The sequence below is a fragment of the Pelobates fuscus genome, chromosome 1 (assembly GCF_036172605.1).
Source record: "Pelobates fuscus isolate aPelFus1 chromosome 1, aPelFus1.pri, whole genome shotgun sequence".
NCBI lineage: Eukaryota > Metazoa > Chordata > Amphibia > Anura > Pelobatidae > Pelobates > Pelobates fuscus.
The window spans coordinates 482,971,579-482,995,731 of record NC_086317.1 but is presented as its reverse complement, the minus strand read 5'-3'; the positions used below and the strand labels follow the sequence as shown (position 1 = coordinate 482,995,731).

At 42.9% G+C, this 24,153-nt stretch overlaps 1 protein-coding gene across 1 annotated transcript in view; it reads right to left on the bottom strand.

The window, feature by feature from the left end:
• Positions 1-22,013: 22,013 nt before the first annotated feature.
• The window catches only part of LOC134585952 (olfactory receptor 52D1-like), a 67,630-nt gene continuing 65,490 nt past the window's right edge, over positions 22,014-24,153 (bottom strand). The window contains exon 3 of the mRNA XM_063441443.1: positions 22,014-22,968. Within this exon, the coding sequence (XP_063297513.1) occupies positions 22,014-22,949 (936 nt within the window). The 5' untranslated portion in view covers positions 22,950-22,968. The remainder of the gene's footprint in view (positions 22,969-24,153) is intronic.

Sequence of the window (24,153 nt, the reverse complement as noted above, 5' to 3'; positions counted from 1 at the left end):
CAAGACCATTCCTCCCTGAAGAACACCCCTTTATAAAATGTGTGGTTTGAGAAGAACCTAACATCACTGCATGACGCACTTGGAGTGTGGCCAAGTAATTCTGTGGGCAACCTGGTATGCAAAGCGTCATTGTCTGCTTTTATTAAATGGAGAACCGTAGGTTTCTTTTTATATTTATTGCAAAATTATTTACAGGGTTATTCAATAAAGTCCAAATGGGCAAAACCATATGGGGCCATTCGGACAGTATAATCTGAACATTGGAATTCAACAATGTCCTTAGTTTGTAATTCAGGTCCTAAATGAATCAAACACTGCTGGGTGGCTGTAAAACAGATGTAATTCATTAAATCTAGGTCCAGGGGCTTCAGATACAGGCACAGATTTTAACTAAAATCTAGCGTTTTGCTAGCCATCAACCACATTAACAAAGTAAAAACAAATTAATAATAAATTAATACATAAAAATCATGTGGTAGTCAATAAAGCCTCATATTGCTATTATGGAGATACTTTACCTCCAAAGGCCTCAACTGCCATGCAACAGGAGGGGGAAATTCTACTAAATGTTTTGGTAGGTACTAACCACTGTATACTGGAAACGCTCCACAAGATTTGCCATTTTGGAGATACTCTGATTCAGTTATCAAGCCATCAATATTTGGTCCTTGTCATGGTCACTCTGGTCTGTTCGCTTGCCAAATTTTCCTGCTTCCAACACATGACATTCATAATATGTCCAACCCCTTGGCAGGTGGCATTGCAATGATATAATAAATGTTATTCACTTTAATGAGGTTGTGGTGGATTAGTTTATACCACTTGCATAATAGACTGACTCGACCCATAAGGGCAGTCCAGAATGCTGTCAAAGTCCTCCCTGCATGAGAGATACAGATCCAAAAAGATCCAGGGTTAATAAATCCCTCATGCAGAGAAAACTTGTTGGTGGGATCAGCCTGATATGTAAGTGGTATAGGCAGGGCTGTCTTTAATATTGATAGTGCCCTGGGCAAGTATTTGATGGTGCCCCCTGACCCCTACTCCCTGACATGCAATCACGCTCTCCACTTCCCAAGGCAGTAGCGGACCCATTTTCCCATGCCTGCAGAGTTCTATTTAGCACTGAGTTGTGTTTGTGTGTTTGAATGGAAGCATGTTTTTGTATTTAGTATGTTTGTGTAAATTTAGGGGTGTGTTTGTAGGTGGTGTTGGTGTTTGAATGCAAGCATGCATCTATGTGTAGTGATGTCGCAAACATAAAATTTTCGGTTCGCGAACGACGAACGCGAACTGACGCAAAACGTTCGCGAACCGGGCGAACTGCCATAGACTTCAATGGGCAGGCAAATTTTACAACCCACAGGGACTCTTTCTGGCCACAATAGTGATGGAAAAGTTGTTTCAAGGGGACTAACACCTGGACTGTGGCATGCCGGAGGGGGATCCATGGCAAAACTCCCATGGAAAATTACACAGTTGATGCAGAGTCTGGTTTTAATCCATAAAGGGCAGAAATCACCTAACATTCCTAAATCACAATGGATATTGATTGATGCCTTGACATATGGATTAACACCTGTCATCAGGGACCCTGTTACACACTGACACAGAGCAGAATAGGGACTGTCCCCTCTACATAGGGTCACTTGGCAGATATGGATTGACACCTGTCCTCAGGGACCCTGATATACACTGACACAGAGCAGAATAGGGACTGTTCCCCCTACATAGGGTCACTTGGCAGATATGGATTGACACCTGTCATCAGGGACCCTGATATACACTGACACAGAGCAGAATAGGGACTGTTCCACCTACAAAGGGTCACTTGGCAGATTTGGATTGACACCTGTCCTCAGAGACCATGATACACAATGACACAGTGCAGAATAGAGACTGTTCCCCCTACATAGGGTCACTTGGCAGATATGGATTTACACCTGTCCTCAGAGACCCTGATACACACTGACACAGAGCAGAATAGAGACTGTTCCCCCTACATAGGGTCACTTGGCAGATATGGATTGATACCTGTCCTTAGAGACCATGATACACACTGACACAGAGCAGAATAGGGACTGTTCCCCCTACATAGGGTCACTTGGCAGATATGGATTGACACCTATCCTAAGGATCCCTGATACACACTGACACAGAGCAGAATAGGGACTGCTCCCCCTACATAGGGTCACTTGGCAGATTTGGATTGACACCTGTCCTCAGAGACCCTGATACACACTGACACAGAGCAGAATAGGGACTGTTCCCCCTACATATGGTCACTTGGCAGATATGGATTGACACCTATCCTAAGGATCCCTGATACACACTGACACAGAGCAGAATAGGAACTGTTCCCCCTACATAGGGTCACTTGGCAGATATGGATTGACACTTGTCCTCAGGGACCCTGATATACATTGACACATAGCAGAATAGGGACTGTTAACCCCTACATAGGGTCACTTGGCAGATTTGGATTGACACCTGTCCTCAGAGACCCTGATACACACTGACACAGAGCAGAATAGAGACTGTTCCCCCTACATAGGGTCACTTGGCAGATATGGATTGACACCTGTCCTCAGAGACCCTGATAAGCACTGACACAGAGCAGAATAGGTACTGCTCCCCCTACATAGGGTCACTTGGCAGATATGGATTGACACCTATCCTAAGGATCCCTGATACACACTGACACAGAGCAGAATAGGGACTGTTCCTTCTACATAGAGTCACTTGGCAGGTATGGATTGACACCTGTCCTCAGAGACCATGATACACACTGACACAGAGCAGAATAGAAACTGTTCCCCCTACATAGGGTCACTTGGCAGATATGGATTGACACCTGTCCTCAGAGACCCTGATACACACTGACACAGAGCAGAATAGGGTCACTTGGCAGATTTGGATTGACACCTGTCCTTAGGGACCCTGATACACCCTGATACACACTGACACACTGCCAAACATTGTTATACAGGGGAATATTCAGTAAATAAGGATAAGGGGGGGGCCTACTGTCCTTCCCCCCGGCCCCCACCACTGCACGGTAGTTGGGGGCCATAAATCACAATGGGGGGACCTAATGTCCGCCCCCCGCCCCCACCCGTGAGCGGTGGGTGGGGGCCATAAAAATAATGAGGGAGGGGGACCTACTGTATGATGTTGTATCGATCAGGTAGTGTAAGGGTTATGCCCACTTCACAGTGACAGACCAAACTCTCCGTTTAACGCACCGTAAACAACCGCAAACAGTCCATTTGCACAACCGCAAACTCCCTATTTGCACAAGGTTGGATACCAAGCTAGCCATGTCCCGTTTCTTGTCCTCACTGATGTCATTGAAGGTCTCTTCCTCCACCCAGCCACGTACAACACCAAGGGTCCCCGAAAGGTGACAACAAGCCCCCTGGGACGCCTGCTGTGTTTGGTCTTCCACCTCCTCAAAGCCACCTTCCTCCTCTGACTCCTCTTCTTCAGACTCCGCTCTCTGCGTTTCCTCTCTCTGCGTTATTATAAGGTGTGTTAAGTAGTACTATTCTTATCAGTTTAATCCCTGTTGCGTCCCCTAAAAGATGCTTGGTCGGTCCTCCTAACTGGAGACTGTGTTGCTGCACGGGTGGCAGGGGGAGCCATTTATATAGTACCCACTGCCAAGGTACATTTGAATTGTGTAGCGGGGCACGGAAACGTGGAGGTGGGGATGATGCAGGCAGGACCTACCCGCTGACGTTATTTTGGGCAACGATCTGGGGGAGCTGACTTCAGCTTTTGTTCCTCACACCGCAGTACAAAAGGCGTATCCGGTTGTGACCCGGCAGCAGGCCCGCACCACAGCTCCGCCTAACCACTCTGAGGCTCAGGTAAGCAATGTACCCCCCATGCCCAATGTCACGCCCTGGACATCCCCCCTAGAATTCGGTTCTTAAGTGGCCCTAGATCCCTGCCTGCAGATCTACAAAGATAGTATTAATAAAGACCAGGCAGGATTAGAAGGGTAAAGGTACACCTGGGACAAGGGGCTGCTGTACCGGCACGCAGAAAAAATAGTGTCCGGATCCATTCCCTTACCCATAAAGCAATTGATAGTGCCGAAAAAATACAGACTGGAGTTATTACGCATCGCCCATGACATTCCCCTGTCTGGATCAGCAGTACTCGCCTAAGGGCATAATATCGATTACTTAGTGACTGGTGTAACAGCTGTGTGTGTACGGGAATTCCCTGAGTGTTTTTATTGTGTTATTGTGTACGTTTCACTTGGTAACTGTACCACGTGGTGCTGTTGCCGAATGAACGGGTGTGACTGTTGAATAGAGTGTGTGTATAGCATTCGTTGTCAATGTCGCTCCATTGATAAGTATGGGCGCGTCGGAGTCGACGATTTTGGATCCCTTAGGATGTATGGTAAAGAATTTTAAAAAGGGATTTACAGTATGTGATTTTGGGGTTAAAATGTCTCCTGCACGTTTGATCACTTTGTGCACTAGGGAATGGCCTACTTGGGTTGCGGCATGGCCGCCACGTGGCAGTTTGGATCCAAATCTGGTACAGCGTGTGCACGTGGCTGTATCAGGTAGGCCTGAACTTTACGGACAGTTTCCATACATTGATTGTTGGAGGCAGGCCGTAAACGACTTGCCAAGATGGGTCCAAATATGCCACGAGGAGCAATGTCACCTCATGGTGGCCAGGACTTGTTTGTCCACTAGGACCACGGTTAAGCCCATTTTGGACACGCCCCCTGAGTCCGAAATCCCTATGCCGCCCCCTTATTTCTCTGCAAGGGGAAGTGATACAAGTACAGGAAGTTCTACACCCCTCCCCCGTTGTCCCCATCTACTTCCTCCTCTAGCTCAGAATCCATCCCACCCGTTACTAAACCTCCCCTTCCGGTACCAACCCCCGTTAAACCCATATATCCTGATTTGGCGCCAATTCAAGCTTCCGGTCAGGCTTCCTCTAGCCCGGCTCGGAATATTCTATTCACCGACCTTCCCCACAATCAAGCTTCTACATCCTCATGCCTTACTACCCCTCGACCGGAACCCCTAACTGACGCCCCTCAACGAAGCCCTGTACTAACCCGACAACTGACCGGAACCCAAAAACTTAAGCATTACCAGATGCCTCTTCGTTTGAATCCTGGGTCAGCTTACCTTAATGATTTAGGTCAAATGGTGTATGCTGACCCAGTCTTCTTATATGTCCCGTTCACGACTACCGATCTCTTGAATTGGAAGACCCACAATTCCTCGTATACTGAAAAGCCACAAGCCATGACCGACCTGTTCACCTCGATAGTCCAGACGCATAATGCAACTTGGGCTGATTGCCAGCAATTATTAATGACATTGTTTAACAACGAGGAGAGGACTAGGATAAACCAAGCGGCTATTAAAGCGCTAGAGGAAGAAGCCCGTACTTTAAACCAAGCAAATCCAGCAGCATGGGCCGCAACTCATTATCCTAATGCTGATCCCGACTGGGATGTTAATGGCGCAGATATGGTTCATCTAAAAGCCTATAGAGACGCTATAATTGCTGGCATGAAAGCCGGAGGGAAGAAAGCCATAAATATGTCGAAGACGGTTGAGGTGATTCAGAAAAGTGATGAAGCGCCTAGTGTCTTTTATGACCGATTATTGGAGGCATACCGTCTGTATACCCCCTTTAATCCGGAAGACACTGAGAATTCCCGAATGGTAAACTCTGCCTTTGTCAGCCAAGCTTACGGAGATATTAAGCGCAAGCTACAGAAGTTAGAAGGGTTCGCAGGAATGTCCATCACCCAACTAATGGAGGTAGCAAATAAGGTGTATATGAATAGGAAATCAGAAAGTAAGAAAGAGGAAGAGCGCAAGATGCGTAAAAAGGCGGATATGCTAGCGGTAGCGATCGCAGGCGTAGATAGACGGGGCCCAGATAGAGGCGATAGTAGGTGGAATAGGGAACTCTTGAGTAGGAATCAGTGTGCGTATTGTAGAGAAGAAGGGCATTGGAGAAGCGAGTGTCCAAAAAGAGAGCAGTACGAGAGAGACCCACCCAGGGCAGGTTATGGAAACTTTAGAGGCAGAGCGAGAGGTAGAGGAGGTCCCGGAGGGAGTAATAGTAATAACAGAGGAAGTGTAAGAGAAGACAGGTACTATCCCGCAGCGCAAAGGTCCCGCGATAGAGAAGATAGGGACTTTGTAGGATTGGCTGACACGGTTATGGAGAACTATTGATACCGACCGGGCTCCATCCCCCTTGGTCGAGCGGAGCCTATGGTCGATGTATCAATAGGGGGAAAAAGGAGTGCATTCATGATTGACACTGGTGCTGAACATTCGGTGGTGACTGACCTAGTTGCTCCTCCATCTGGAAGAACTATTACCGTAATAGGAGCAACTGGAAGAAGTGCTGCAAAACTGGTTCTTAAAAGTCGACTCTGTACATTGGGAGGCCACGTAGTAAAACATCAATTCCTTTACATGCCTGAATGTCCAGTCCAATTGTTGGGACGTGATTTGCTATCCAAATTACAAGCGCAGATTACGTTCCTACCAAACGGAACAACATCCTTAAAGTTTAATGGACCTTCAGGTATTATGACATTATCCGTACCAAAGGAAGAAGAGTGGCGACTTTATACAGCGTTGACTAGCCAAAACCCTAAGAGTGATGAATCCTTATTCAACATACCAGGAGTTTGGGCAGAGAACAACCCACCAGGACTGGCCCGCAATATTCCACCCATTCGAATCGAACTAAAGCTTGGGGTTTATCCAGTGAGCCTACGGCAATATCACATCCCGCAGAAGGCTAAGAAAAATATTCAATCTTATATGGATAAGTTCATACGGTATGGTATCCTAAAATTCTGTACTTCCCCCTGGAACACCCCATTGCTGCCTGTTCAAAAGCCCGGTACAGATGAGTATCGTCCTGTGCAGGACTTGAGAGCAGTCAATGATGCAGTTGTCAGTATACACCCAGTTGTGCCCAATCCGTATAACCTGCTTGCTCTAATTCCGGGCGGGGCTACCTATTTTACAGTCTTAGACCTCAAAGATGCCTTCTTTTGCCTCCGAATTGCCGCAGAAAGCCAATGTATTTTCGCTTTCCAATGGGAAAATGCTGTAACGGGCTCGAAACGCCAGATGACTTGGACAAGACTGCCCCAAGGGTTTAAAAACTCACCGACCCTATTTGGTTCAGCTTTGAGTCAAGATCTACTGGATTTCAAGTCCATCCCAGGAGAGTGTGTATTATTACAATATGTAGACGACTTGTTGATAGCAGCAGTCACAAGAGAAATATGTCAGCAAGCAACACACGATCTACTATACATTCTCTGGAAGGCAGGATACAAGGTGTCTAGGAAGAAGGCTCAGTTGTGTCTGCCAACTGTCAAATATCTGGGATTCCATATCTCTGAAGGTCAAAGGATAATTGGGCCAGAGAGAAAAGAAGCTGTGTGCCAAATACCAATACCCAAGAATAGAAGACAAGTGCGAGAATTATTGGGGGCAGCAGGCTTCTGTAGGATATGGATTCCCAGTTATGCGATATTGGCGAAACCACTGTATGCATCTATCAAGGGTACAGAACACGACCCCTTCCTATGGACTCAAGAACAGCAAAAGGCATTTGAAGATGTGAAGAAGGCCTTGATGAGTGCCCCAGCATTAGGTCTACCTGATCACACACGACCATTCTACCTGTATGTACACGAGCAAAGAAGAATGGCTGTGGGAGCATTGACACAGTACTTGGGATCATGGCAAAGACCTGTTGCCTATATGTCTAAGCAACTGGACACAGTGGCCAGCGGTCTTCCACCTTGTCTAAGAGCCATAGCTGCAGCCGCCCTGCTGGTAGTTGAAGCTGATAAACTCACTCTGGGTCAAGAACTTTATGTACGAGTTCCACATGCAGTACAGACGTTGTTGGATTACAAAGGAAATCATTGGTTCAGTAATAGCCGTATGACCAAGTATCAAGCAATGTTTTGTGAAAACCCAAGAGTGCATTTAGAGACTGTAAATACCTTAAATCCAGCTACCCTTCTGCCGCAACCTACTGAAAGTCAACACGATTGTCTGGAAGTGATGGATGAAGTATTTTCAAGTAGACCAGATCTTCGTGATTTTCCCATCCAGAACCCCGATGTCCAATATTATACAGACGGCAGTAGTTATGTGAAAGAAGGGATTCGCTATGCAGGATATGCGGTAACGACGATAGACAAGGTGATAGAAGCTCGGCCACTGTCAAAAGGAACATCAGCACAAAAGGCAGAATTGATAGCACTGACACGAGCGTTACAATTGGCTGAAGGTTTAAGAGTGAACATCTACACGGACTCCAAGTATGCGTTTTTAACCACTCATGCCCACGGAGCTTTGTATAAAGAAAGAGGACTATTGAATTCAGAGGGCAAAGAAATCAAGTACGCAGCTGAAATACTAAAACTATTGGAAGCAGTATGGGAACCGAAAGAAGTCGGTATTATACATTGTCGAGCGCATCTGAGAGGAGATGGTGATGTAACCAAAGGAAATCGGATGGCAGATAGTGCAGCTAAGCGTGCCGCTGAATCAGGAAGACAGGAATATGTGGAACATATAGCTGCTCTTATTCCAACTCCACTGTCTCAATGGACTCCAGTTTATACAGCTCAAGAAGAGGAGTGGTTAAAGACTGAACCTGGAAAGTATTTGGAGAACAAATGGTATCAGTTAGAAGATGGGAGAATAGTTATTCCAGCATCACTAGCGGTAGAAATTGTTCAAAACTATCATAATGGGACGCATTCTGGAAGAGATAGTACAGAAGAATCTCTCAGAAAACATTTCTACATACCAAGATTGTCCAACTTAACTCAAGCCATTGTACGAAGATGTGTAACGTGTGCTAAAAATAATGCAAAGCAAGGACCAGTAAAGCCACCAGGAGTTCAGTATATGGGGGGACTCCCTATGTCCGATCTACAAATTGACTATACAGTAATGCCTAAATCTGGTGGACATCGCTACCTACTAGTAGTTGTGTACACCTATTCAGGCTGGGTAGAAGCATGTCCTACTCGTACAGAGAAAGCAGGAGAAGTTGTGAGATTCCTGCTACGAGAAATAATACCTCGATATGGACTACCCTGCTCTATAGGATCGGACAATGGTCCAGCTTTTGTTCATCAGTGCCTACAACAACTGACTCATATGCTTGGTATAACGTGGAGACTTTATACGTCATATAGACCTCAGAGTTCTGGTAAAGTAGAGAGAATGAATAGAACTATTAAGAACCAGTTGGCAAAGATGTGTCAGGAAACCCAGCTTAAGTGGAATGTCCTTTTGCCCATAGCTCTGTTGCGAATTCGCAGTACACCTACCAGAAGGATGGGTCTCTCCCCTTTTGAAATCATGTATGGGCGTCCACCTCCCGTACTTGGTAACTTAAGGGGGGATTTGAGTCAGTTGGTAGAAGGAATTACCCGGCAGCAGGTTGTAGAGTTGGGTAAGACTATGGAGGAGGTACAGAAATGGGTACAAGATAGATTACCTGTGAATATTTATCCCCCTGTTCATAGTTACCACCCAGGAGACCAAGTGTGGATTAAAGAGTGGAATAATGTACCGTTAGGGCCAAGTGGAGAGGTCCTTATGTTGTTCTTTTGTCTACCCCTACAGCGATAAAAGTGGCCGAAGTGACTTCGTGGATTCATCACTCCAGGGTTAAACCAGCAGCGGTAGATTCTTGGCAAGTTACATCAGATCCAGAGAATCCCTGCAAGATCCGGTTAAAGCGCACGAGGAACGAGGAACCTTGTGGATTACAAATTTTATTGTTTCAGAGATTGGGAAGTGAGTGTTTAGACGGCCATAATAAAGCCTGTCCGCTCACCAACGTGTAATTTAAAAGCCAGGAAAGTCTCGAAGGGACCCCTGTGAAGACGAGCAGAACTCCATTCCCTGCAGCCCTTACACCTGGAAGCTGAGGTGCCGTCACACGGACGAAGACTGAGGATGCAGCCGACGAAAGATGTGCTTGTGATAATGTTTATTTATATGTGTTTTTATATTCAGGAAGGTAGAGGTACCGACACTCCTAGCTGTGAGGTGTGCATTAAGACTACAAGGACAGGTAATCATATTTCCCAGACCCTAATTTGGCATTCGCAATATGAGTGTAAAGGTGATGTGTCTAGGTGTAGATACTTAAATGTAGAGTATAGTGTATGCCATTTAGGGATAGGAGAACCTAAGTGCTTCAATCTAGAGTATCAACCCCGTACAATTTGGTTGACTCTCAGGAATGGAGATCCTCAGGGGACCCTAATAAACAAAACGGTGTTAGAATCCGTACATTCTTCGGGTGTTCTGCTATTTGACGCATGTAAAGCGATATCAAGTGGTAGAAAGCCGTGGAATGTATGTGAGGATCTTAGATGGGAGAGAACGTATGGGTCTAATGATAAATATATATGTCCCAGTAGTAAAAATAAGTATGTGAGTCCTAGATGCCCAAATAGAGAATATAACTTTTGCCCATATTGGTCTTGTGTGGGGTGGGCAACTTGGGGACAGACAGCAGACAAGGATATGATTGTTACTAAGTTGCCTACCAATCCATACTGTAAGTCTATGGAATGCAATCCAGTCCATATTCTTATAAATAATCCTGACCAATTCTTAGATAGATATGGTAACTTATTTGGGTTTCAAATATACGGGACGGGTTTAGACCCTGGGACAGTATTGTTTATAGGGATAGAGACCGATACGGTGACCTCCCAAACTCATCAAGTATTCCATTCTTTTTATGAAGAGATGAGTGTAGATTATAAGATTCCCCATAACGCTAAAAACCTGTTCATAGATTTAGCTGAGAGTATTGCCGGTAGTCTTAATGTAACCAACTGCTATGTGTGTGGAGGTACTAACATGGGAGACCAATGGCCTTGGGAAGCAAAGGAGGTAATGTCCGGTTCTGAGGCAGTTGAACAATTAATATCCTCACAAGCCGATTATCAGATGAGTGTTAGAGGTAAATCTGAGTGGAGATTAAAGACCTCCATCATAGGTTATGTTTGCATAGCAAGGAAGGGATAATGTTTAATACTTCTGTAGGAGAGTTAACTTGTCTAGGGCAAAAAGCTTATGATGATGATGCAAAGAATACAACTTGGTGGTCGGCTTCAAATGTCTCAGAACCATCTAACCCGTTTGCAAGATATGCCAATTTAAAGGACGTATGGTTTGATTCATCCATCACATCTAGTTGGAAAGCCCCAGCAAATTTGTACTGGATCTGTGGTAAGAAGGCCTATTCGGAGTTGCCACAGGACTGGGAAGGGGCATGTGTGTTGGGTATGCTCAAACCATCCTTCTTCTTGTTACCTATTGAAACAGGTGAGACTTTGGGTGTTAAAGTGTATGATGTGAATCATAGGAAGAAAAGGGGACCCATAGAGATAGGCGCCTGGGAAGATGATGAATGGCCTCCCCAGCGTATTATAGATTATTATGGGCCAGCCACATGGGCAGAGGATGGTACTTTCGGATATAGAACCCCAATTTATATGCTCAACCGCATTATAAGGTTACAGGCGGTGGTTGAGATAATTACTAATGAAACCTCACAAGCGCTCAATCTTCTAGCGAAGCATAATACCAGGATGAGGACAGCAGTGTACCAAAATAGATTAGCCTTGGATTACCTATTGGCAGTAGAGGGAGGTGTATGTGGGAAGTTTAACCTGAGCAATTGCTGTCTTCAAATAGATGACGAAGGGCAGGCAATAGCTGAACTTACTAGCCATATGGTTAAACTAGCGCATGTGCCTACTCAGGTATGGAAAGGGTACAATCCAAGTAGTTGGTTTGGTAACTGGTATGAGCAGTTTGGAGGGCTTAAGGCATTGGTAGGCGGAGTCATACTGATTTTAATGTTGTGTCTGCTCCTGCCTTGTCTTATTCCCTTAGTAGTTAGGTTTGTGCAAAGCCTTATAGAAAATATAGCAGAAAGGAAGGCTGCAGCACAGGTAATGGCCATATATAAATATGAGGCTCTAAATCAGGGAGAACCAATGCAGGAAGAGGAGTGTTGAGGGATTCACATCATAGGAAAAGTCTGGTCTGGTTCATGGTAACCTGAGGTGTATGCAAACCAAGGTTAAGTGATGCCTCAAGTAATTGTGAAATATCAGAGGCATCAAAGGGGGGAATGTGGTGGAATCTCGGTAGAAATAAATTTAGTAGGCCGAGATTACCACGTGGCATGTGTACGTGCATATACTGACGTATCGGTCGGTTGGTTGCACGTGGAAAGATACGATCAGTAGTGTACGGAGCATGTGCGAGAATACAGGATGTAGTATTCCCCTCCTCCATTGTGCTGGACAGGCCATGCGGTCAAGCAGGAAGTTAATTCTTATTTGTTTTGATTGGTTAAGAGAATGTGCGGGTGGAGCTTAATACGGGAGGAGTTATGTGCCTATATAAGGAGCCTGCACTATTGTCCGGGGCTCAGAACTTGTTGTATTTTGGTGACATTAGTCCCTCTGAGTCCCGATCGGTGAACCGAATAAAGAATCTCTTCCTTCCTGAAGAAACCTGTGTCCATCGCTCTGTGATTGGCTTCCGTCAGTTTCTCCGGTATCACTATTAGATTACAGTGAAAACATTTTTTCTTTGTAAAGGCACGCTATTGTGACAAGAGATATGAGTGGCAAAGTGCAGTGGCAGAGGTTGGCAGAGTACAGGCTGAAGGCCTGACACACCCGCTTGAAGACAACTAACTGCTATTCAATCTTTAACAGTGAAAAACGCTTTTTGGTTTTAAAATGCACGCTATTGTGAGACCAGATAAGAGTGGCAAAGTGCAGTGGCAGAGGTTGGCAGAGTACACGCTGAAGGCCTGACACCCGCTTGAAGGACACTGACTGCTATCAGCTTACGGGAAAAACCTTTTTTTCTTTTTAAAGGCACGCTATTGTGACACCAGATATGAGTGGCAAAGTGCAGTGGCAGAGGTTGGCAGAGTACATGCTGAAGACCTGACACCCGCTTGAAGGACACTGACTGCTATTAGATTACAGTGAAAACAATATTTTCTTTTTAAATGCATGCTATTGTGACAACAGATATGAGTGGCAAAGTGCAGTGGCAGAGGTTGTCAGAGTACACGCTGAAGGCCTGACACACCCGCTTGAAGACAACTAACTGCTATTCAATCTTCAACAGTGAAAAAAGTTTTTTGGTTTTTAAATGCACGCTATTGTGACACCAGATAAGAGTGGCAAAGTGCAGTGGCAGAGGTTGGCAGAGTACACGCTGAAGGCCGGACATCCGCTTGAAGAACACTGACTACTATTAGCTTACAGTGAAAAACTTTTTTTCTTTTTAAAGGCACACTATTTTGACACCAGATATGAGTGGCAAAGTGCAATGGCAGAGGTTGGCAGAGTACACGCTGAAGGCCTGACACCCGCTTGAAGGGCACTGACTGCTATTAGCTTACGGGGAAACCTTTTTTTCTTTTTTAAGGCACACTATTGTGACACCAGATATGAGTGGCAAAGTGCAGTGGCAGAGGTTGGCAGAGTACATGCTGAAGACCTGACACCCGCTTGAAGGACACTGACTGCTATTAGCTTACAGTCAAAACCTTTTTTTCTTTTTAAAGGTACGCTATTGTGACACCAGATATGAGTGGCAAAGTGCAGTGGCAGAGGTTGGCAGAGCACATGCTGAAGACCTGACACCCGCTTGAAGGACACTGACTGCTATTAGCTTACAGTCAAAACCTTTTTTTCTTTTTAAAGGCACGCTATTGTGACACCAGATATGAGTGGCAAAGTGCACTGGCAGAGGTTGGCAGAGTACACGCTGAAGGCCTGACACCCAGACGCTTGCAGACAACTAACTGCTATTCAATCTATTACAGTGAAAAAAAAAAATTGTTTTTAAATGCAAGCTATATTGACACCAGATATGAGTGGTGGCACTGGGCAAGTGGGTACAGTATCCCCTGTGAGCCTGACACAGAAGCTAGCTGGCAGGCAGGCAGGCAACTGCAATTACATTACACAGGAAAAAGAAGCAGACTGATGTTCTAGCCCTAAAAAGGGCTTTTTTGGGTGCTGTCCTTACAGCAGAGATCAGATGAGTCCTTCAGGACTGTAGTGCACACTGAATACCCTAGCCTAGCTATACATTTCCCTGTCAAATCAGCAGCAGCTACACTTTCCCTCCTCTCACTAAGAATGCAGCTTCAGAATGAATCTAAAATGGATGCTGTACAGGAGGTGGGAGGGTCTTGAAGGGAGGGTCTGCTGCTAATTGGCTGGAATGTGTCTGCTGACCATGAGGCACAGGGTCAAAGTTTACTCAATGATGATGAATAGGGGGCGGATCGAACCACGCATATGTTCGCCCGCCGTGGCGAACGCGAACACGCTATGTTCACCAGGAACTATTCGCCAGCGAACTGTTCGGTACATCACTATCTATGTGTAGTTTATTTTTATTTTTTAATGCTGGTGTGTGTTTATATATATTTTTGTGTTTAACACAAAAATGTGTTTGTATGTATTGTTGACGTTTCAATGCAGGATTGTTTTTGTATGTAGTGTTGAATGCAGGGGTGTACTTGTGTGTAGTGTTGGCGATTTGAATGATGAGATGTATGCACATGTACACATACACTGCCACACACACACTGTGATGTACATACACACACACACACACACTGTGATACACATACACACACTAAAACACATGCAGATACACAGATATAAACACTGACACTGTCAGGATCCCGCGGGCGGCTGCGAGGGGAGGCTGCAGTCCGCTCGCGGCACTCACCCTCCAGCCGTCGGCGGTCCCCTTCCTGGTGTGCGCTCGGCGGGCGGCATCCTCCCAGCCACGGATGCCGCCCGCGTCTCCCTCTACGTCCCCCAGCGGCAGCATACATGACGCTGCACGCTGGGAGACCGCCCATTTTATTAAACGCCGGGGTCAGCCACCTGACCCGGCGTTAAAGGTACAGTGCCTCAATCACAGTGGGAGGTCTAGATATCTCCCATGTGTGATTGTTAATTCTTATTGGAAATTATCCAATCAGAATTAACCTATGGATTTAAATACTTATCTTTCCTGTTCCTCTCTGCCCTGTTGTGGTCTTTGCTTGCTAGTATTGCTACTGAACTTGTGTTTCTGGTTACGTACTCTCTGGCTTGTTTATCTGACTTTGTGACTTTCTCCTACCCTTTGACCTCGGCTTGTTTCTCGTTATTCTGTCTTCTGGTTCCCCTTACTCGGCTTGTCTCCTGACTATTCTTTGTGTGCTTAGCCCGGCCACTCTAAGGTCCGGTACTGCACCTTTTCTGTGTGTGTGTTAGCGTGTTTGGTTCCCGGAATCGTGACAGACACTAACACTAACACACATGCAGATGCAGACTGACACAGATACACACACTTACACATATACACACACATATACACAACCTGACACACATACAGAGACATATATACAAACACTGACACATATGGATACTCAGACACTCTGATGCATATAATGACACACATGCAGATACACAGATAAAAACACTGACTATATACAGACGCACACACAGATATACACACGCAGGTACACACACTGACAACATACAGATACACAAATACAAACAATGATAACATACAGATACACACACATACATACACGCAGATACACAACCTGACACACATGCAGATACACACAGACCACATAGAGAAACATAGATATACTAAATACAGATACAGAGATATTCACACACAGATATACATACTGACAACAGAGATACACACTGACATAGTGACACAAACTGACATACTGACATACTGATACACACACACACACAGACACCCTGACAGACATACTCACACACATACTAAGACACATACAGACATACTAAGACAGAAATACTGATGCACACAAATACTGCCACACACATACAAACTGACACACATGCAAAGTTAAAATTTTTACACACTGACAGACATACTGACACACTGACAGATAAACTGACATGCACACTGACAGATAAACTGACATGCACAGACAAACATACTGACACACACAGAGACATACTGACACACACACATATGCCCTGGCAGACATACTGACACGCACACAGACATACTGACACACATAGAGACATACTGACACACACACATATGCCCTGACAGATATACTGATACACACACAGACATACTGACACACACAGAGACATACTGACACACACATACACACAGACATACTGACACACACAGACATACTAAAACACACATACTGACACACTGACAGACATACTGAAACACACACACAGACACCCTGACAGACATGCTCACACACATAAGACACATATACATATACTGACACACACAGACAGACACACTAAGACACACAGACATACACACAGAAATGGCGACACACACACACACAGACACCTTGACAGACATACTCACACACATACACACATACTAAGACACACACAGACATACTGACACACACGGACACCCTGACAGACATACTGACACACACACACACAGACTCCCTGACAGACATACTCACACACATACTAAGACACACACAGATATACTGACACAGACAGACATACTAAGACACACACAGACACCCTGACACATACACACACATAAATGGAGACACACACACACACATACACACATACTAAGACACACACAGACATACTGACACACACACACACAGACATACACGCAGGCTTAGTGTTAAGTAAGAAGCAATCATCATAAAAACCAATGGAATGTGGTTTAGCACTTTGCACTCAGTATATCACCTGTTTTGCATTGAAAATCTCTCCCATATGTTCATAACTATTTCTAATTTTGTTTACCTTTTTTTTCCTTAAATTAAATTTGAAATGATTTTCTACATAAAATGTATTAACCAATTTTTTTCTTGTTTTTCTACATGGAAAATGGTGTCCCGGCAATTATATAAGTTTTGATTGGTAGCAAGTAAATTTAGCATGCATTACAATTCATGTTGGTGAAAAGACATGAAAAGGATGGCCAAGACGTGCATGACAGGCTTCTTTAGCCACATTCTAAGTTGCTAAAGAAAACCTTGCACCCAGATGCCATGTACAGTGCCCTCCACTCATATTGGCACTCTTGGTACATTTGAGCAAACAATTGTCTTTTTTCTTTAACCTTTTGATCTTTTGTTAAAATAAATACATTCAATTACTCTGGTCTCATATATATCAAACAATTTCAAACACAAAAGTTTATAAAAAAAAAAATAAAAAAAAAGATAACTGCTCTGAGTCTTTTCCTATTTTGCTTGATAAGGTTGGAGACTACATGACAAGAAATCTAAGACCATTCTTCGAAGTAGAATCTCTCCATATCTTTCAAATTTTAAGGTCGACGCTGGAGGATTCTCCTCTTTAGTTCACCCCACAGGGTTTCTATTGGATTCAAGTTACTTGACTGGGATGGCCATGGCAAGAGCTTTTGTAATCCATAAACCATTTTTGGGTTGATTTTAATGTATTTTTTGCATCATTGTCTTGCTGGAAAATCCAATCACACCCCCATTTTAAGCTTTGTGTTGATATTTAATAGAGTCCATCATGCCATGCATCCTTACAAAATGTGCAGGTCATCTGGCAGAAAAAAAAAAAAATATTAAAGAGCTATTGTGCATCAGATTTTTTTCCATGTGGCTACCTAGCTGTGTGCACCAAGCCCACTGTAACTAACCTCATGTACTTTGTGAAATACATTCGTTTGCACACTCCCAAAATGCTAGAGGCTTAGTGAGTATAGCCCGTTAGCATACTACGCTAGTTCGTACTCTCCGAAATCAGGTTGCGAGAACAAATCAATTGATTCGTCTCACAAACAATTGAGTCAAGACTTGATGAAGATTACAACAGGAATGTTTTATTCTGGCGAAATGGCCCACTTATATACACAGACCCCCAGCATGGGGTCTCAAGCAAATACATAGTAAAACACGCCCAAAACACTCCCACAACACGCCCAGGAGACTCTGTGTCTGGGCGATAATTTGGTGTACATTGCTTACACTTATTATCTCCCAGGCACTAGAGGTACAAAATGTAAACATAAAATACCATAAAATACATATAACACATATAGGATCTGTGCTCCCAACATATCAAAATAGTGCTCAGATCCCAAGAAAACAAACAAATCGCCATCGGGGTAAAGTTTTGACCAACCGCACACATGGCGTCTGCTTCACTTTCGAGATTTCAAAACCAAACAAAATGTTGAACGCTTCCCCTGGCCCATAGATAGTGATTGTTCGCCTTGTTCGTGCAAACAATCCTACCGAACAGCGCTCTTCTGGCTTGTTGTGGAAAGAAGCAGGCGTTCGTACCAAATCACCAGTGTTTGTGGGGTCAAGTGTCCGCTCTAGAGTTCCAGACACTCGATGACCAGGTACCGCTGCCTGCTTTCGGGAGACAAGATGGCCGCCGTTTTCCAGCGCACGTGTTGTTTGGTTATACGAACAGTGGCCACACAGATAGAGCACTTGAGTTTGTGGTTTCTTTAAAGTTGAACACAAGGAAATTAACTGGGATAGTAAATGTGAAGAATCCCCCTCCATTCATTTGGTACTTTCTCTCCCTGCTGTTTTATTTGTTTAATGTATTGCTGTTAATGCAGGTTTATTCGGTAGTTTTATTTGTTAAAACTCCTCGTTTGGTAAAATAACTAATTTTACCGAACAAGGACCACCCTGGGTAGCAATTAGAACATAGAATCCTGAGTTATTACCTGAAATCACAAAGTAATTGAGTGCTCCTAGATGGCCGCCATTCGGCATACGAACACGTGGAGAGAACAAAGGATGGTGGCCATTTTACATCTCCAAAACGCGGTCAGCGGGACTTACTCGTGGATTGACTGGAACTATTTTCAGCATGACAATCACACGAACATCCGGTTATTATGGAAGTCCCGTCTGACCTATCTCCACGAACTGTATATGAATGGCGTTCGGGAGTTACAATCTACCGAACGAGGGGAGCACTCTCAGGTAACCAGCTGCCTGATATCTATGGGGGGTTTTCGTGTAAATTCATCTGAACGGAGACCGGCTCGCACCACTGATTTCATGGAACTCTGAGTCGGCTACAACCTCGTGGCGAGCCGGTCAAACTTACACACGATGCGACACCAAAACTACCAAACGGATATTCATGAGATTTGGATATGTTGCTCCCAGTATCCTCCGCTACCCAGGGATGTTATGTTTGTATGTTATGCAGAAAGTACTTTTCTAAAAATGTTAACATTTTAATATTTCTGGCCAGCAGATAATTGAGTTTAGTATGTTGCTGAAACTCAATTATCTAGCCTGGCCCAGAGGAGGAGTCCGCTATTGTATAAATTGAATGCCTGTTGCTACCAGTAAATCAGTCTTGTTCCAGCATTAAGTTTTGGCTCATGTGTGGATTATTTGGCGATACCAGCGATATTTATTCCTGTGGATTATTGGGATTATTCTGCCATTGGGTAAAGGGAATACTGGACGGTGATGCAGTTTACTACCATCACAGTAAAATACAGTGTTTTGGGTTTCATCCATAGACAACAGAGGCTTTATTCTTGAAGCCCTTCCAAACAACGTGTGGTGATATAGGTTACGTCAGATTGTAATTTTGGAGATATTTTTGACCCCAAGACAGAACTAACTTCTGCAATTCCTTAGCTGTGATCCTCAGAGATTTTTTGTCCACTTTAACCATTATCTTCACAGTGTGTTGAGACTTCAAGTTAATTTATAACATTTCCATTTGACTGGAAATTCTAAATTATTGCCCTGATAGTGGATGTAGTGGAGCTCCTATATTACGACTGAGTACCTGGGAAAGAGCCCAACAGAGGACTCATGTTAGACGTTTTGTTAGATCATTTTACTGTGCTCTCCATTTGTAGTGTATGTACGTGTAAAATAGCACATCCATTCTACAAGACTGTCTTTTCCTGAGAAACAAAACTTAATGAAGTATCGATGTCTCATGAAATAGAAATCCACCCGTTTTTTTTTCTCCTGGTACTAGTTGATACAAGTGCATACCTCATTTTAAAATTATATTATACAGAGAGCACTATCTTCTGTTTTTATTTTCATTTTATACACTGGTGAACTCTCACTGTGATAAAATGGCAAGAGACCACTTCTACGAATCTGACCACCACTCGCTGCTGACCAGCCTTAAGATACCTTTCCATATAAGATCAAGACCGAGATCAAAATCAGCATACCCATAGATGGGGATTGAACTTCCAAGCGCATATATCTGGAGCTGATTTCAATCTCCTGAAGATTGTTAGTGCATTTCCTTTCTTTTATTTATAATCACCAGCATCAAAAATACTACACCACATTTTGTTTTATTTGTCCTCTTGTTTTACATATTTTACCATCTTTACTTAAATTGAGGACACTTGTGAAGGTGCTGCTTCCCTGCATTCCCTTTCTATATCTATATATATTTAAAGAAATGTCAATGTACTTCCTGTGATGTCACTTCCTATGATGTCACCAAACATACACATTGGTGAACAATATGCCAATCTTCCTAAAGTTGGCCGGTTAGATGTTGTAACTGGGTTTTATATTGCATGAAGGAGCTAGATACGCTGTGGATGATTCATTGGAAAAGTCTGACTGCAATATGTCTACTGTGGACGGACATTTCCATATGGCTCACAAGTAATTAAATAAACATGATTTATTGAAATTGTAAAACACAGACATTTTACCACCTTCTATCTACCCCTAAGCAGTTAATGTCTTTTAATTGGTTGTGATATCTTCCTGGTGACAGTTGAAGGAACTTACTTTTATCTTTATATTTATTTTGACTACAAAAACCAGAAGTGACAGAATATTTTCCATCAGGTTTTGTCCAAGTATTTGAAGAATTATTACATTGACATATATTTGTGTATCCCGAAACTCAAGCCCTCACCTGTTGTCCCTCTACTGTTTTTACCAAAGAATGTTCATTGCAAGGGGAGACATCAGTGGCCCAGTAGCTATTCCCCAAAGTTGAAGGGTCAGTACTAGTCCAGAGCTAAATAAAAAGACTATTGAATGCTTTGCCGTCTACAGATTTTTTTTTTTTTAAAACGTCCAGCAAATTACTGAAGGGTATGTATTTTGTTTTTCCAATTCACTCCTGTTGGTAGACCTTTTTATCTAGAGCAGCAGCAGACTTACACATACATAACATTTTGATGTAAATGTGTATTGAATAATTTTATATTATACATCTGTATTTATGGAGCAGTAAATAATAGGCATTATGGAATTAAAGAAAAGTATTGAATCTTTAATATAGCCAACAGGACTAAAATAACTCGAAATAATGAGTCAAATGAATTGTGAGTTGATAATCAGATGTAGGTTTAAGGGCTCTACCCTGCAAAGTGAACAAAATGCTTTCAGGATGACCAGAAAACTCTGCACTGTTTACCATAAGGGTTCTCAAGTGAGACATGTACCAATCTCAAGTAATATCTGCAGAAGTAGAGATGACAAAGCTTAAGTCAATGGGGATTTTTACAAAACACTTAGACATTAGACAGTAACCTAAACACAAGAAAAGAACAATTGAAAGAACTATTGAAAGAATTTAACTCCACCTCTGGCAGTGTCATAGGAATATAATCAGTCAGCCCGAAACTAGGAATTCATGCTAGCTAACGTCAACTTCGACTGATGCTCTCAAGTCATGAACAGTGACCTCCACGTCTTGTGGCCTTACATTTTTTTGAGTTTTCCATATGTAATACACTGTTATACAATATTGCTATTCATACTTCATTGGCACGGCATTACTTATATATCATAAAACTTTAAATATTATTTTGAATAACTCTACATTAAAACCCATTTCACTCAATGCACTCAATGCATATGTATGTCCCTTTACTTCCAGTGCATTTTTACCTTTTCAAATAAAAGAGCTGAATGACTCGTTCTCGAATATCCTTCATTTTAATTCCATAGATCACAGGGTTGAGAAATGGTGAAATTACAATGATTTGCACTGACATGACCACCCTCAGCTCATAAGGAACGCTAGTTGGAATAGAACGGTAGAGAAAGAGATCAAAAAACAGATCCAGGATAAAGTTAGAAATTGTTACCAAATGAGGGGTGCAGGTCTGCAAAGCTTTGGCTCTGAAGTCCTTTGAGGCTTTCAAACTCGCTTTCAAAATCATAACATATGAGGCTACTATGAAAATAGGCATAACTACAATAAATATTAATGAGATTAATAATCCAAAGGCATTATTTATTGTCGTATCACTACAGGACAGTCTAACTATAGACCAGTTGTCACAATATATCTTCAGTAAAATTGAATCACATAAAGAAAGTTTAATTGTCAACATAAAGTGTATACCAATTAGGATGATGCAATAAAACCACACTCCGAAGATCAACTTGTAGACGGTGCTTAAAGACATGATGCTATTATATCTGAGAGGATTGCAGATGCATACATAACGATCAAACGCCATAACTGTCAAAATTGCCATCTCACATCCTACGTATGTGTGGATGCAAAATGCTTGAACCAAACAGCCGATATAAGAAATTGTTTGAGTTTTACTGAGTAGATGCACAAACAGAGCTGGATAAAATGCAGTACAACCGTATATCCCATTTATACACATGACAGACAGAAATATATACATTGGCTCATGTAAACGTTTGTTGAGTGCTATGGCGGTGATGACAACGCCATTACATAAGAGCATAAACATATAACCAAGAAAAACTATGATGCTGTAAAGATATTTCATCAATGTCAGCTCCCCAAATGACATTGTTAGCATAAATGGGTGCGAGAACGATGAGTTGTACATTGCCATCAGGGTTTGAATTTGATACCTGCAGAAATAAAATAAACGATTAATGATTATGTTGAGATTACAAAGATTAATACATTCAATTTCACCACTTCAAGACAAAGGCTGTTGTTTTATGTTGAGGCAGACCTTGACTGAAGGAAAATGCACTGTGCACGTGTATAATTACACTCAAGTTTAAATTCAGGGACTTTTAAGCCACACATAAGCCCTGATTGACTGCACAGCTGAGCAGATCCTGCACAGGTAGACAAATCACTAAATAATAATTCCTAAAAAGAAAAACAAATAATATACTGCAATATTTTATATACTAAAATCCCACAAACAGCATATTATCCCTTATTTATAGCAAGAGTTGTGCCTATCCATAAAAGTGGTGACACTACTTTGGTTTCTAACTATCGTCCAATATCATTGCTCCCAGTATTGTCAAAAATCTTAGAAAAATGTGTCCTTACGCAACTATGTGAGTATTACCAACAATCAAACTATCTGACCCCTGATCAATCGCGTTTTTGCCCGAATCATTCCACTACAACTGCCCTCTTAAAAGTTTGCAATGACATCCAAACTGGCATGGAACAAGGAGACCTAACTGGAGCTATTTTCCTTGATTTTGCAAAGGCCTTTGACACAGGAAACCAAGACATTCTACTGCACAAACTCAGGTATTGGTGATTGTCCACTAACCTGACAGTGACTCCCTCTCCCAGTGTTCCCCAAGTTTCCATTCTCGGCCCCCTACTATTTACATTATTTATAAATGATCTGCCTAATGTCTGCAAATCCTCAAATGTACACATGTAATCTATGTAATCTATGCGAGCAAATCCGATCTACCGCAATTTAAGGCTGTGCTTCAAGACCAGTTTACAGAGTTAGAAAAGTGGATCGCAAAAAACAAACTGTTCCTAAACACTGACAAAACTGTCACAATGATCATTGGAACAGTACCTAAATAGGAACTCAAGGCTAAGAAGCACATAAGAGGATGGACAAGGATTCCAGGTGAACGTTGATTTATTTGCAGCTGCAAATGTCTCAGTCAGACAATAGTCTTGGAATACCCAACTGAGCACACGTTTACAAGAGAACAAAGAATATATACCAAATGATGTTTACAAATGACGTATTCCATAAGTATACACAGAATACAAAAATGACATTATTAAACTAAAACTTACCTCTTACATATGTCATCTAA